A 17,348-nucleotide genomic window follows, 5' to 3' on the forward strand; every position below is an offset into this window, starting at 1 on the left:
TCCCGTTTTATTTAAACTCAGGAGTTGCATTCACAAAAAACATCAGACTTAAATTAATCGTAAGCATACTGACTTTTTCTTAGCAGTCAATCGTAGTCGTAAGTATATTTATGAGTTTCAGAGTTTTACTACTGAAGAGGTTACCTAATCCTGTCATGGACAAACGGTTCTCTAGTTTGTCTAGTCTATGTGGATGCTTAGAGAATCGTTAAACACTGAGAATTATTGTGTTGTACTAATTAGAGACAAAGAAGTTTTTACATTCCGTAAATGCTAAAAAACATTGGCGGGGAAGGGATTTTTTCAAACAAAGATTGGTTTAATAAAGACTGTAAAAAGGTTAGACAAGAATTTAGAAAAAGCAGAAGACTTTATAAACACTATGGTTCTAATTTATTTAAAGAAAGACTTCGACAGTCAGAAAAACATTACAAAAAAGTCATGGATGAGAATATTAAACTATATAACGAAAACTTGCGCACTAAGATGAGAAATATGAGATTCAAAAACCCCAGGGAATTTTGGAAAATTTGGAATAAAGTTAAACATAAAAACAATTGTAATATCACCACTGAGTCATTGTTTACTTTTTTTAAAGATATAAACAAAAATAAGTATGAAGGAGATACTTATGATATTAACAATGATGTTAGTCAAGAATGTTCAAATTCTATGTTAAATGAAAGTATTACAGCTGAAGAAATATTAAAAGCTATAAAACATATAAAAAATAACAAATCGTCGGGTGACGATATGATTGTAAATGAATACATTTCCTCGTCTATTGATTGTATGATTGATATTTATGTGTATATATTTAATATTATTTTTGATTCGGGTATTTTACCCGAGGCATGGATTATAGGTAATGTCATACCAGTCTTTAAGAACAAAGGTAGCTCTGCCGAACCACAGAATTACCGTCCTATCACTCTTTTGTCATGTCTTGGTAAGATTTTTACTTCTATTTTAAACACTAGATTGTGTGATTATCTTGATGAGTACTCTATTTTACTAGAAAATCAAGCAGGTTTCAGACATGGATACTCAACTACTGATCATTTATTTTCAGTATATGCACTATTCGAGTTACTTAGATTAAGAAAGAAGAAACTTTACTGTGCCTTTGTCGATTTTGAAAAGGCTTTTGATTTTATACAAAGAAATTTTTTATTATTTAAACTTTTAGAGAATAATATAAATGGCAAATTTTTCCGTATTATACAAAATATGTACGAAAATGTAAAATCACGCATTATATTTAATGGTGAGAAATCAGAGTTATTTACTTGTGAAATGGGTGTAATAAGACAGGGAGAAAATCTTTCCCCTGCTCTGTTTGCAATATTTTTAAATGATTTACAACATTTTTTTGAAGGCAAAGATGTACTTGGTGTAAATTCTATTAGTGATGACCTCGAACACGAGTTAACAGTATTTTTAAAAATATTTATGTTATTATATGCGGATGACACTGTGATGTTTTCCGAGAGTAGTGAAGATTTACAAAACATGTTAAATGAATTTGATGATTACTGTGAAAAATGGCAACTCAAAATAAATGTTAACAAGACAAAAGTTCTTATATTCTCCAAAGGGATACAACCCAAAAATATTAGATTTGTTATACAGAATAGAGAATTAGAAATTGTAACTGAGTATAAATACCTCGGTATATTTTTTGCTAGAAGTGGTTCTTTTTTAAAGACCCGAAAATATATTTGTGAACAAGCTACAAAAGCAATGTATGGTATTTTAAAAAAGTGTAGACAAAACAGTTTGACTATAGAATGTCAGTTAGACATGTTTGATAAGATAGTTTTACCTATTCTTCTTTATAGTTCGGAAATTTGGGGATTTGAAAATTTTGATTTGATAGAACGTGTACATTTAAAATTTTGTAAGCTTGTTCTACATTTAAAACAGAGTACACCTAGCTGTATTGTCTATGCTGAACTGGGTAGATATCATGTAATTGTTAATGCCAAAGTTCGTATGGTTAGTTTCTTATGTAGATTACTATGTGGTAAAGAAAGTAAAATTTCATGTCTTTTATACAAACTATTGTATATTAATTTTCATAACTATGGTCTTAACTGTAAATGGATATCATTTGTAAAAACTGTTTTTGATACCTGTGGAATGTCAAATATCTGGTCGAATCAAATGTTAGATAAATGGGTAATCAAAAGTATTGAGTTGAAACTTAAAGACCAGTTTTTGCAGAATTGCCTAAGCGAAATTAACACTACTCCTAAATGCTTATGTTATAGAATTTTTAAAACTGATATTAAATTAGAAAGCTATTTTCCCAAATTGTCAATATATAATCAATTTTTATTGTGTAAATTTAGATGTGGAAGTCACCGATTACCTATCGAGACGGGAAGGTGGAATAACATATCAAGAAATGATAGGTTGTGCCATCTTTGCGAATCAAGTGACGTAGGTGATGAATATCATTATGTTATGTCATGTAATACTCTTACTCAAGAAAGAAAGAGGTTGTTACCATACTATTGTACTCTTCGTCCAAATATTTATAAATATCAACAATTAATGAGCTCTAATAATCATATTGTTCTTGAAAAACTTTGTAGATTTATAAAAATTATAAATGTGAGGGTCACTCCTCCTGGTTAGTTTGTAATTTAATGTTTATGTTTGTATTGTTCACATGTGCTTCAATATTTTATGTAATTGTTTATATATTCTCTGTAACTATGTAACTTGTAGTTTATGAGAAATAAAATTCATTCATTCAAATTCATTCAAGTGTGGTCATCACAACATAGCAACTAATAACATAATAATTAATTATGTAATAATTATGTCATAATGAAATTATCACAACTTGAAAGATTAATCTTTCTTCTTTCTTTTGTTACCTCCTTTATAAAATATAAAGAAGGATGAAATGAATTACATTAGTTTAAAGTTGTCTGATTGGGAGTGAAAAAATCTTTGTATTGTGCTACCTTAAAAGCGCCCTCGTGTATATTTCATATTAGGTTAGTAGGGAGGCGGGGCTTATCTCATACACGGTTAGTAGTGGTGTTACGTCCATTTATATTCCTTATAAGGTAGTAGGGAGGCGGGGCTTATTTCAAACACGGTTAGTAGTAGTGTTACGTCCCGTTATAAAAACAAAACGGCACTGAAAAAATCGTAAAGGTTTCAACGGACGAAGAAAGTGATGATTACGAAAGCCGAGAATGATCATTCAGAATTCAAAAAAATCAAAACTCGCAAATCAAGAAAGAAAATCCTGTTTTATTGCAGTTGCAATCCAAACACAACAAATATTGTCTTAATCTGATAAAATATACCATAGATTAATAATATAATTGTGCACAGACAAACATTATAACACTTTTCAAAGGATATGTGCCGACATTATGTCAGACAAGTGAAACATTTCTTGTTATCACTTTTACTCCGGGAGAGAGAGATATCGAGTGTCACTTCAATCCTTGTTCGATTGTTTTTTTCGTCTTATTTTCATGACTTGAGAATTTTTCATAATATCAAAATAAGAAGATATGGTATGATTGCCAATGAGACAACTCTCCACAAGAGACTAAAATGACTCAGAAATTAAAACAACTATAGGTCACCGTATGGCCTTCATCAATGAGGAAAACCCATACCACATAGTCAGCTATAAAAGGCCCCGAAATGACAAATGAAAAACAATTCAGACAAAAAACAAATTTGATATACAGCAAAAAACGACGACCACCGAATTACAGGCTCCTGACTTGGGACAGGTACATACAGAATGTGCACCATCCTCATTTATACAACAGACAAAATATGTCGTCCACTTTTCGGTGTAGTGAATGAGAATCATTGTCAGGTGTAAAATTAGAGAATAGGCAGGCTATGCATGGAGATCGTAGCGTGTTTTTTTTTTATCCACACAGGGAACACATTGAGAGTTTTATGCTGTAAGAAATTAAGCATTTCGCATTGTGTCCGAAAAGACAAATTTTCTTTCATTGTAGAGGATGCTTACATAGTTTTGACATACTATATTTGACTGTAATATAAAATTTCAACTGTTTTTTTCAAATGATTATTTATTAATTTATTTCTGTTATTTCTTTAACCCGAAACCGCCTTTGAAACTGGTGAAAATGTTTTGCAATGTTCCTGGATATCAATTTTACCCAGGGTTTTCGGATTTTTTCATTGCTGTCATTGGGAAATCTAGTGTCAAAATATTACCTTCTAAGTAAACACTGAAAACTTGATCTTTCAATGTTGCTTCTGTTTTAGCAAAGACACAATAAGTTACAAATTCACAATAAAACTTTCTGGAAGTAACAATAAAAAAGATTTGCACTAAAAAACAACATTTCAAAATAAAGTTATCATTTTCCTCCTAAAATAGCGATTAAACGACGAGTGCGAGATTAAACGGCTACAGAAATTCTGTGTATAATAAAGATAAAAAACAGAAGCTTTGTTTCAAATTAGGTGAAAATACTCCTATGCGAATAAATTCCTGGAGTACCAGCTTTAATTTATGTTTTTACCGGCTGTATACCTCTCTGGAACATGCTTATTATCCGCACATGTATCATATGTACATTTTGGTTCAGTGGTGCTGATGACATTTGAAGCAGTCCTCTTTTTCATATAATGACATCGGGGTTTTATATGATTTTCTATGTGGTATGGGGTTTTGCTTATTGTTGAAGTGGTAATAAGCATTATATTTAACTTTCATCACATTTTGTTGAGGCAAATTTATAAAGTTGGAGCGCGTAGACGACAAATTTAACATTTTTCCATTTACAAAAAAAAAAGTAAAATCACAAAAATTCTGAACTTAGAGGAAGATCAATTGGGAAAGTCCATAATCACATGGCAAAATCAAATAACAAAACGCATCAAAAACGAATGGAAAAGAACTGTCATATTCCTGACTTGGTACAGGCATTTTCAAATGTAGAAAATGGTGGATTAAACCTGCACTGTGCTTAAACGGCCGTGGGTAACTTAAGTTACCCACAGCCCAAGATGGAGCCGCCTGGCTTCGGTTAGGAAGTTTGCTCCTATATAATTATAATACCATGAATACAAAAGAAATGTTCAGTGATTAAAAAGTTATATGAATCTTTTAGGGAAACTCTGCAATGTAAAACGTGGTTTGTTACTACAAAATAAACGATTACAGCACGATTTGCCAAAACACTTATGATGTCCGTAACTTCAAAACAACTTGTCCGTAACTTTTTTCCTTATACCAATAGGGATGTCCGTAACTTTAGCCTGATGTCAGTAACTTTCAAAGAATCTTTATTCGTAGATGTAATTATTTTAAAAAAGAAATGATAAATAACAAAAATGCCTAACTTCTAGGAATATTCAAACGGGAAGTCCTTTATGGAATGGCAAAGCCAAAAGCTCAAGTTAACACACCAAACGAATGGAAAACAACGGTCATATTCCTGCCTTGGTACAGGCATTAAAAAGTAAAACTACAAAAATACTGAACTCTGAAGAAAATTCGAAAGGAAAGTCCCTTATCAAATGGAAAAACCCAAAGCTCAACCGAATGGATAACAACTGCCATTTTCCTGACTTGGTACAGGCATTTTCTTATGTAGAAAATTTTACGGCAAAATCAATGTATCTTACATTCTACTGGCTTTATAGATTGTTAACTGCTTTAGTTTTAGATGATAAATCATGACATGCAGGTTATAAATCTCACCATTTCCAACTGTAGAAATTACATTTATAGTGAACATATGGAAATCACCTTAGGAGAACAAGTTCGGAGGTCAATCCTTAGCACAAATACATAGATGAATCAGTCCAAACCTCTAAATATGATATGTATGATTTGATACCCGATCTTATTGAATCCCTGAGGTCAATGAAACTTTTAGAAGATTTTAAATCTACCTTTATTGCTATAGTAAACTGACACCTGTTCAACAATATAGCCTTCCATCTACTCCTAGATATTGGCATTTTTTTTTTCTAACAATCAACAACACATCACACTATTTAGTGGAGATACCATACTTTTTTGGCTAATAATTCAGAAATTATTTAAAGGAAAGAATATCATTTTTTTCCACGGCTACACAGGCCAGGAACTCATCAGTGAACAATCTATAAAGATAGAAGAATGTTAGATAAATTTCGCCTTACCGTCAGATCCCGTTTTATCCCGGGAATAATTTTTAAAAAATTAACGGAAAATCCGTGACACTCTGGTTTGCTTTTTTCTCTTGTTTAGTTTGAAGCATATCGTTATTGTATAAATCTATGTAATAATTAGGGGTTTGATAGTGTTTATTGTCCTTTAAGTGTTGAAATTGTTAATCTTACAATTTTGAAAAAAAAGTTACCCACATCCGAAAATAAAGTTACCGACAGTCTGATTATTTTTTACTTATAAGTTACGGACATCTTATGCATTTTTAAAAGTTGGCCTTGCGCTAAAGTGAAGTCAAAATTAACAAATTTGTAGTGATGGTAAGTGATTTCTTTATTCAAAAATCCTATCAATATTTACATAGACCATGATAAACGTTGCAAAAAGTAGATTTCGTATCAACTATCATCTCAAAGAGTTTAGAGTCCGCCATCTTGGGCTGTGGTTAAGTTACTTAAGTTACCCACGGCCGTTTAAGCACAGTGAACCTGGTTCTATAGCGCTAACCCTCTCACTTTAATGACAGTCTCATCAATTTCCGATATTTTTACATTGATGCGTTAAATAAACAGACACAATAAATATAATAGTCAAAATATGGGTACATCAGTCATCATCGTTTAACAATTTTAAAAGGAACAATTTAACAGAACACAAAAACATCTACTATCTACGAACACATTTATTGATTTGAGTGTCTGACGTCAGAAAATTTTATACGACACATAAATTTGTCGTTCAATGTACATACAAACAATTTTAAAATTTTCCTGGGAATGTTAGCATACAGGGTTAAAAAATCAAAAGTATGTAAGAATAAATTTAAGAAATAGACCGAGATTTAAACTAGTCCAAAAGTTATATATAGAATTTATAAGAATCCAAAACTGGTTAATTTCACTACGCGATTGAATGATTTTGACGTTTGTGGTTCAACGTATATTGTAATTCATAATATCATATTGACGGGATCTTTTAAAGTACAGAGTCACGTTATAAGAACAAAAGAAATACAAAAAGTCGCAAATACAAAACAAACCAGAAAAAAATAATGAAAGCCAATACAAACACATTGACGAGATGTATAAGTACCGAGCCACGTGAAACGGATATCACATGAAACCATTCAACAGTAAAAGTAATATTAATAATAGAACAAAGACAAATGAAAGAACTATAAAACACGTTGTTAAGATGATAAACAACATCAGTATGAAGAATCTATACATCAAGACCATCGTTTATTATTTGAGAAGTTGATACGGAATATTTATCAACAAGGTCTTGGTACCTTCCGATGAACTTTTTTAGAAAAAGAACGAGACGTTCTTTGACATACCCCTGTTTCATCAACTTTCTACTCAGACACTGATGACGTTTTACAAAGTCTGAGTAGGAGCTGCAAGCTCTTGAATATCTAATAAGTTGGGAAATATATATCCCATATGCAGGTGAAGTTGGTATATTGCTACTAAGGTGGGGGAAATTTATAATTTCAAAATTAAAATCGTCTCGTTTGTCATAGATTCTGGTACTGAGATAACTGTATAAGTCAAATTCGAGATATAAGTCTAAAAATGAGGCGGAGGAAGCCGTGTCTGTTGTTTCTTTAATCTCTAGTTCTGGGGGATATATTAATGGAACCCAATCAGAAAAGTTCGGATTGTTTATGGAAAGAACATCATCAATATATCTGAAATGGGCTTGAACGGTGAAAGAATAGGAATAAGAAGAATAAGAATTTTATTAGTCTAAAATCCAAACAATAGGATTGTTACTAAAATATATAAAACGATGAAGGTGATGCCAGCCTTTAAACTTGATCTCAGTTTGGTGGTAATTAGCATTGTATATAAGTTTCATAGCATTTGTTTGAGGCAAAATAAAGTTAAATTGCGGAAACTTCCAAGTTGTAAATTCCCACGAATACGTACGGAGGTACAAACGGACAAGCGTTAAAATTAATGCCCCCTCCGCTGTAGCTGAGATTATTCCGGCGGCACGTCTGTCTGTGTATACCTTCGTATAGAAATAGGCCATTTACAAGAATAGATAAGTTTGAAAAAAAGTTTGTGTGTGGAAAAGGGGGAGGCAAACGTCTGATAGTGACAAGAAAAAAAAACTATTTTCTATGTAGTGTACAGTAATAATCTAAAATTTAGTGATTGTTCTCTTTCATTTTCATTTTCATTTTTTAGTTTCAATTTTTGTCTTAATATGGGAGGGGGCATAGTTTTGTTCCTTTTTTGCCCCCTGGCTCCTATACGTACACTGTTATTATGACATATTTGTTGTAATAGCAATGAAACGAGTCTTTTCGAATACCGGTATGAAAATGAGACTGTTCTATGACGACTTTTATTTATTGAAGGCACCAAATTATAAAATACAAAATTATTTGCTCTTAGTTATGTTCAATAGCGTATTTGAATAAAATTTCAAAGAATTAAATTTACTACGTCAATACAAACAATTCTTAGCTCTATTTTTAGAACATGTGATTTAAACTTGTTGAAACGAAGTTAGTTTAAAATTTGTCAAAGTATAAGCTTTAAGAATTCCTTTTTTTAAATTTGTTTTAAATTTAGATTTATCATCCAGGTCTCTAAACAAAGTATGCGACGCGTAACAGTTTATAAGTCTTGGTGTTCTCATATATGCATTTGATACGGTGCACTTATTATGGATATATTTCAGACTCCATTTATGAAAGGAAATTTATAGAGCAGAGCATTTTGGTTTTTTTTTGTAGCTCAATTTTAGAACATGTAATTCAAACTTGTTGAAATGAAGTTAGTTTAAAAGTTGTCAAAGTAAGCTTTAAAAATTCCTTCTTTTAATTTAGATTTATTATGCATGTCTCTACATTGTATGCGATGCGTAACAGTTTATAAGTAGGCGTTCTCTTAATGTATTTGATACGTTGCATTTGTTATGGATATATTTCAGACTCCATTTATGAAAGGAAATCTAAAGAGCAGAGAATTTGATTTTTTTTTGTGTATCAATTTAAAATGTAGATACAAATATTTTTCACTTCAAACGATAAAGTAAAACTTCTTCAAAACTTATATGTAATGGTTAGTACGAATATAGTCCCTATTGTTGACAGTTGGTTACTTGCCATTTCTTTTTATACCCCTTCCAAATTTATTTCTCCATGTTTAATGCCTCAAATTGCAAGTAGGGGGTGAAATTACACTGTAAAAAAATTTGGGTCCAGAATTTTAAAGGAAAGTAGTGATTTGGTCCAGCTGAAAAAGGTTGAAAATTAGTTCTTCGGAAGCTGTCAAAAGATTTGAAGACGCCCTAAACATAAAATTGTCTATATTTTGAGTTAGAGGCGATGAAGTTTTCTATAATTTTGATATAATTTGTCCCAAAAGTAGTACAACACACTGTAAAAGTTTCTTTGAGAAAGCGCAGGTGGGAATTTTTTTATTTTCATTTATGTTCTAAAAGAAATGCACTACGAAATAAGTGTTTTCTCGGACCAGTTTATCTCTTCTTCACAAATGCGTATTTCATTGAATCTCGATATTTATCATGTTTATAATTTTTCTAACAATGACGTTCTACCTCCATAAGCCTAAAAATGTCATGGCGGGTCACATTTTTAATATATAAATATAGGTACCATATATTAGTTAATATATAAAAATGGGAACATTGTTTTAGACAAAGCACAGCCCTACCAAAAAAATCGAAGTTAACCCTTCCACCCAGATTAAAATTGTTAATTCCAAGATTAAAGTTGGAAATTGCAAGATTAAAGTTGATAATACCAAGATTAAAGTCGACAATTTGAAAAAAATAAATAAAAAAGGATGAGCCTAATACGCTTTCGTAATAAATTGAATTACATAAGTAAATGCCAAAAGTATCATCTTTCGTCAATCATAGACCGTAACTCCCAAATAACATAAAGAAAAATCGTCAAAAACGTAACACGAATTTTGTTGATATGACAACCTAAAATTATCAGAATTTGATAAACGATACACAAAATCTGTCTTTTGTATATACATATTTTAATAACTAGATTCTTCAGTTGGAAAACTAGGTTATTATAAGATATTTGTTGTTGTTTGCTTAACCTGTAGTGGTAAATATTTTATGCATATTTAAACTTTACGAAAAAGCGATGATTTCAATGTTTCCATTGTGAACGTTCCATTTCAGTGAAGCGACTTTACAGCTGTAGTAGTATAGGGCTCGGGTTTCCTTTCCTATTTTCTTGATAGAGGGTTGCTACTTGCAAGGACGCTGTGTTACCAAGGGTGTCAAATGATAAAGTTGGCTGTATCCCTATGAAGGTTTAACGGACCCTTTGCCTTGTTTCAATTGGTTCGTGTTCTTAACAAACTTTCTAAAATAGCTTTCAGTAGCATATTAAAGAGTTAAGTGCGATCTTTTTTGGCTTTCGTAAGCGCGGGCAATCATGATGGATTAATGTAGAATTTTTGATTTTAGAATTTAGAATTTAGAATTTAGAATTTTGAATTTTGAATTTTTGTGAATTTTGAATTTTGAATTTTGAATTTTGAATGATCATTTTCGGCTTTCGTAGATTAAGATTGAAATAAATTCATGAAACACATTTATACCTAACAAGTTGTTATTGTTGGTATCTGTTTTTGTAGGATCCATGGAAGTAGTTTCTTAATGCTAACAGTATTAACGACTTGCTCATTTTGATAGGTCACTATAGTCTAAATTTCACACGTTAAGATAAATTCGGTACATAGTGTGCTAGTGACCTGATACGGTATATATGGGGTCATACAATTTTATTAGAGTTATAAACGATAAAGTGTATTCTTTCAATTAACCTTCTCCTTCCTCTTTAATATTTTAAGGTCTTACATTAATAAACACTTCACTTGTTTAATATTCAAACCTATTTTTGTACTTCCATTGTATTGTTTATTTCCTTAACATATAATATTGTAAAATGTCTATGTTCTTTTGTGTTCCTTTGTTTTTAGTGAGGTTTATAAAACAAAGGATATATATAAAGTTCATACCTCTTCCATTTATCATACAGGTATAAGGAAAATGCAAGAGGTTACCGAATATTATTATGGACGACAGTTACTCTTGGTCTTACCTCCTCCATTTCTCATACAGATGTAAGGAAAACGCCAGAGGTTACCTAATCCAACCAAGAAACCAATAATCGACAAAGAATACTCTATTTTATTGTTCCATTTTCCCCTTTCATGAATTCTTCGCGTGCTGTCTGTGCCTTTATTTTTCATTCTCACTATAAGAAATAAGAAATACATTACAATACAAAAACACTTCTTCACATTTTCAATTATTTGCAATCTTAAAAGTTTTCAAATAAGTAGATATGTTCCTTTTTCAAATACTATTTGAGAAGACCTTTTCGAAATTATAAACTTTAATTACTTTTTTTAGCGGCACCTTCTGTCTGGATAGCCCTGAAATCTGACAACTAATATGGCATTGGAACCCTTCTTTTTAAGCTTTTTACATAAATTATCTTATCGTTTTGAAGAAAACTCCCTTAGAAAAACCTGGTGCCTGGTTTTCGAAAGTATCTTATAACTAAGTCATGTAAACAAGAAAACGACTTGCAATGTGATTTTTCAGAGGGGGGAGTTTTGAACAGCCTGCATGAACGGTTGTAGTATCTATGTCAACTATGTCAATTTCGAATTGCAACACACTACAGTCATAATAAATGAATTAGTAAAAACATGTGCATCATTTAAGAGTTTGGTAGAGTTTTAAGTTAATGAAATATATTAAAAGCATGCCAATTTTATGGAATTCATTATTCTGCAGTAGTCAATATACGCATGTGCAAACACATTTTATTGAATTTACAGCACAGAGCAAAGAATCACGTCCTATTAGAATCTTATTTATAACCTGATAATAGCAATAAAACGAACATAGTTATAGCAGAATATATGGTATATGGGTTCCACGTATCGTTCATGACCGATGACCTACCTAGACTTGTCACATAGCCAATCATACACAATTTACTACTTTTTATTGAATAATTCATAGTCAATAGTATCTTTAAAATGATTTATTGTAGATTATATTTTATACTAGATTTAACTTTATTCATTGAATTTATAAACGGAGCTATATTCCACTGACTGATATTTTAGAGTTACGCATGACAGACCTTCAAGGATGTTAGTTGCTCCTTTTATATAATGAAAGCTAGTTTTTGACTTTTTATAAATGAACATTTAATATTATTTGAACGTTTCTGATAGTAGACGATGTCATAAAGTAACGGAAAATGAACTAAAATAAATACAAATAAAGGGGAAAGTGTCGGAGTATCTTTCGATACTGCAAACTGTTATACTGGAAGAGCACATGGCCAAAAACAAGTGATTTGTCATCATTAAGTATGATTTAATCATAGAAATACAATCATTATCATACATAGTCATCTTATATAAAGGATGAAATGGTACTTAAACAAAGGTTTCATTTTATTCTGCTCATCACTGACTATAATGGAATGCTTATAATTATGATACACATAGTAAATAACTGCACAAGAGCTATAATACACAACACAAGTTGTAAGAATGCAGAACGACTATAACTTATGAGAAACTCAATTATAGAGCGAATGATGTTTTCATCTAGACGACAATTTTGGGTTCATTTTGAAATTTAGAACAATCCCAATTTTTGTTTAAATCTGCGTGTTCTCGGAGTTATAATAATAACATTTAATAATCTCAATTGCGATGGGTACCCTTTTTCATTCTGTTATAATATGACATCAATCAGTGACAAAATTTAAATATGCTGCTTATTTGGGTGAACACGTGAAATTGCTTTGGTTTTATGAACAAAAAAACCTACATAATCATCAGACTACTGTTAAGTTTGCATCATTCACTTTGTTTTTAATGACAAGGTTAAAATTTTATTGTAGAAATAGTTGCATTGTGATATTCTCATTCTTTTTTCGGTAAAATGTTTTGAAGAAATTTATAGATATAGGAGTTGAAGTAGTTGACATTGAGACAAAATCCAAATGACCGTATATTTGTATCCAGGTCTAACGTTGGAATGAATCTGATTTAAACAGTAGAAACCTAGTACTAGTTATATTATTACAAACTTCATTGTAACTATTGTGAAAACTAGAAGAAGAAAAAAAGTAATTTTTATAGCTTAATATTTGAAAGACACAGCACTTTATGAAATTCGTTTTATTTAAAAAAAAAAAAAAAAAAAAAAACTATATCAAAATTCAACTACAAACTTAAGCCGGCCTGGTCACAACGAACCCACGACATATCTATGCAGCGCCACGACATGAAATTTGGTCAAATCGCAGGTCATCTGTGATTGTCGTACGACAGTCCCACGATATTATGAGCATCGTTGCGCCGTCCTGTGTCGTGGAACGAAAATTCACGGAAAATGCACCTTTTTTGCTCTACGATTTTTTTGTCCTGTCACTGTCTTGTGGGTGTCGTGAGAGTGTCTTACCACAGTCGTGCGATTGTCGTGCGATAACACATTGTTCATGGATACCAACATAAACCATTTTAATTAAAAGAATCGTACCACTGTCGCACGACTGCCGTACGACAATATCACGACTGTGTCAAGCCACTCGTGCTACAGTCGCACGTTTGTCTCACGAATACCAAATTTCATACGATGCTCGCACAACATTGATTATCTGTCGTACGACAGTGGTATGTCGTGCAACATATTTTCGTTTTATTTACAAGAAAACAATTCGGCGGGAATGAAAGTTTGGAAAAACATACCGTCTGCCATTAAAGAGGATGGCTATTCCATAGGAATGAATACGCTTGGCCCTGCTGAATAGGCGCCTTGACGGACTCCAACAAAAGCAAACTATCATGGTCCTGTTAGCGTTGGTTCGAGCCCGTGAACAGTATAAAAACCAGCGACATTCTTGTTAAAATTCTCTGAACAATTATAATATAAACTCATACGAAAAACGTCGTTTACTCGGGCCGAACTTATAATGACACTGAATAATATTGAAGGGAAATGGAAAATGGCAAGCAATAAATCGGACTCTTTTTTTTATATACTAGTAGTTCGGAGTCAAACGCGCGAGTGACCTACAACTGTTGTGCGACAGTCGTACGACAGTGACACGACAGTAACACGCGCATCCCATGACATTAAAACCTGAAAAAAGCCCCCAAAAAAAATTCTGTCGTGTACCCATCGTGGAAATGTCGTAGCTGATGTGACCACTCGACATATGTTTTGACATTTTGCACGACAGTGCCACGACAACTATTTTATTAATCTCCCACAACACAAAATCGTACGATCTGTTGTGACCGGGGCTAACAACAACAAAAAACTGCTGCAACGAATTTTTCTTGATAAAACTTTTTTATATAACGGAGAAAAAATTCGTTATGGATATTGAAATACCATTGCTGTTTCATATTCATTGGCTAAAACAAACATTCACGCTTAATATATTAAGGAAAAACCTGTCTTGATATATACCATTTGAATTTCACTACGTAATAGACAAATTTCATCAAAAGTAAAAAAAACAAAAATACCGAACCCCGAGGAAAATTCAAGACGGAAAGTCCCTAATCAAATTTCAAAATCAAAAGGTCAAACACATCAAATGAATGACTTATTCCCCATGTACAGTCTCGGATAGAACAGGATGGATTGAACCTGGTTTCATAGCTAGCTAACAAACAGACATAATAAGTAAACATGTCAAAAATATCAAAAGATCCATTTTTGAAATATGTTTAGATCGATTCCAGAAGTCAAGCGGATTAACATAATTTCAGTTTTATACTTTGGTTAAAAGTATTTGCAACCTTAGACATAGACAACCTTAGACATAGACAACCTTAGACATAGACAACCTTAGACATAGACAACCTTAGACATAGACAACCTTAGACATAGACAACCTTAGACATAGACAACCTTAGACATAGACAACCTTAGACATAGACAACCTTAGACATAGACAACCTTAGACATAGACAACCTTAGACATAGACAACCTTAGACATAGACAACCTTAGACATAGACAACCTTAGACATAGACAAGCATATATATACTTAAAGTGAATTAAGGCAATGTTATAAAATATATAAAAAGACTTGCCTTCTAATAACTGAAACAGTAATATAAGACGGTATGAAACATTAATAGTTTTATGTTAAGAAACTGTTCATCCGTGTACCGTCAACTATTCGTACTAGATCACTAGTCACTTATTCGTATTATTATTCGAAAGTTTATAGAGTATAAAATACAGATTGGATAATTTTACGCTGAAATTGGATTTTTAATATAATTCATCATAACTTTTAATGTCTCTGAAAACCTTATTCAAAGTGTTTTGGTCGTATCATGTAAAACATCTTCATATTTTTATAACACAATTTAACCTATTTTACTGGTACAAACCTGTTTTAAGAGACCACTCAAGGGAGAGCAAAAAAGTAGTCTCTAAAGACAGGTGATCTGTTAATACAGGTTCAATTTTATATATGAAATGTACTTCAAAGGGATCTAAAACTAGTGGTCTTTTAACACAGGTTTTTACTTAATATATCTTAAATTAAAAATAAACATAATTCTTATAAACTAAATCAAACGTATAGTTATTTTCCATGAGAAAATGTATGCCTGGAATTGTGCTGTTTTAATCTATTGATTTAAGCCATTTGAATTTGACTGTACATTATGTGCCTTTCCTAAATTAGAAGCCTGTAATTTAGTGATTGTTGTTACTTTATTTGCATAAGATAGTCGTAAGAAGATAACTTTAATATATTTTCTTTCTGTGTATTGATCTATAATTAATGTTTTGACACAGTCCCGACACTAAAGGCTTATTGTACGACTTTGCCCTCCACAGAGCTATAGAAAAACAGTACATTAACGGGTGTTACACGGACTCTTTTTAGATGATACACGGACTCTTTTTAGTTGTTACACGGACACTTTTTATGAATAGAATCACTCGTGCATGACCAGTGAGGGCACTTTAACTTTCAATTAGATTTGAACATTTTGGTTCGTCGACTTATTTCCTGAATTTTCATTGAACAAAATATTTACGTTAGCATCAATATTTTTTTTCAAATATTTCCAGTAAAATACTATTCATATCAGTACACTAAGAAATTAGACATTTAATTTCAAAAGGGGGGGGGGGGGGGGAGGGGGGGTATGGTTTCTCCTCAAAAAGATATTTTTATCCCAAATTTTATGAGAAAAAAAATTATTATGGTCAAGCAGATGACAAATGTTTTGCATGATTCCTGATTTTCCGAATACCGTAAATAATGTTCATTTAAACAAAAACATTTGGGTGATGGCGTTGAAAAGTAAATAGTTGATATACTCAAAAAAGAAAATACCGCCCCCTTTATGAAGCAAAGTATTCGGTCAATAAATGTTTTCTTCAATATATGGACATGAATAGTATTTTGGACAATGCTGGAAGTTAAGAATGATGATACTGACGTGTATATTTCAATAAAAACAAGACGGGAAATAAGTAAATAAAAATCAATTCTAATCAAAAGATAAACTACCTATCAACTCACCAATGCACGATTGATCCTATAAACAAAAAGTGTGCATGTAATACACGTCCAAATAAGCAGCAAATCTAGAAGAAAATCATTCAACTTATGTCATCAATTTTGGGCGGTAAGCTGCGATTGGATCATAATGTAATACAGTTAGATATACTGACTGCACCATGGAAACAAACTTGCTACTAATTCCACTATTGAAAAGCTTATACCAAAGTATGCGACGGTCGACATTGTCAAAAGCCTTATACAAAAGTCCACGAATGCTGAATACAGTTTTTCTTTTTGCGACAAGGTTGTTGATATTATTTCATGAAGAATAAAAAAAGCGTCGACAGTTGATTTTTGGCGGCGAAATCCAAACTGGTTTGCTTAAAGAATCTCGTTAACTTCGGCCCAACAAAGTAAACAGTTATTCAAAATTGAGGTAAAGATCTTTGAAAATACACTAATCAATATAATTGGCCTATAGTTATTAGGGTTTGAAAGATCCCCTTTCTTTGGTACAGGTATAGCAATTCATTCTATCCAATTATCGGGGTATATACTAAATTCAAAAAGTTTATTAAAGTC

General features: G+C 31.8%; 1 protein-coding gene across 1 annotated transcript in view; it reads right to left on the minus strand.

The window, feature by feature from the left end:
* Window positions 1–15,428, minus strand: part of LOC139484639 (sodium- and chloride-dependent glycine transporter 1-like) — a 29,779-nt gene extending 14,351 nt beyond the window's left edge. Inside the window, exons 1-2 of the mRNA XM_071268467.1 lie at window positions 15,331–15,428; window positions 11,289–11,444 (exon numbers count right to left, since the gene is read on the minus strand). Coding sequence (XP_071124568.1) covers window positions 11,289–11,439 — 151 coding nt within the window. The 5' untranslated portion in view covers window positions 11,440–11,444; window positions 15,331–15,428. The remainder of the gene's footprint in view (window positions 1–11,288; window positions 11,445–15,330) is intronic.
* Window positions 15,429–17,348: the final 1,920 nt, after the last annotated feature.

Source organism: Mytilus edulis, chromosome 8 (assembly GCF_963676685.1).
Source record: "Mytilus edulis chromosome 8, xbMytEdul2.2, whole genome shotgun sequence".
Lineage (NCBI taxonomy): Eukaryota > Metazoa > Mollusca > Bivalvia > Mytilida > Mytilidae > Mytilus > Mytilus edulis.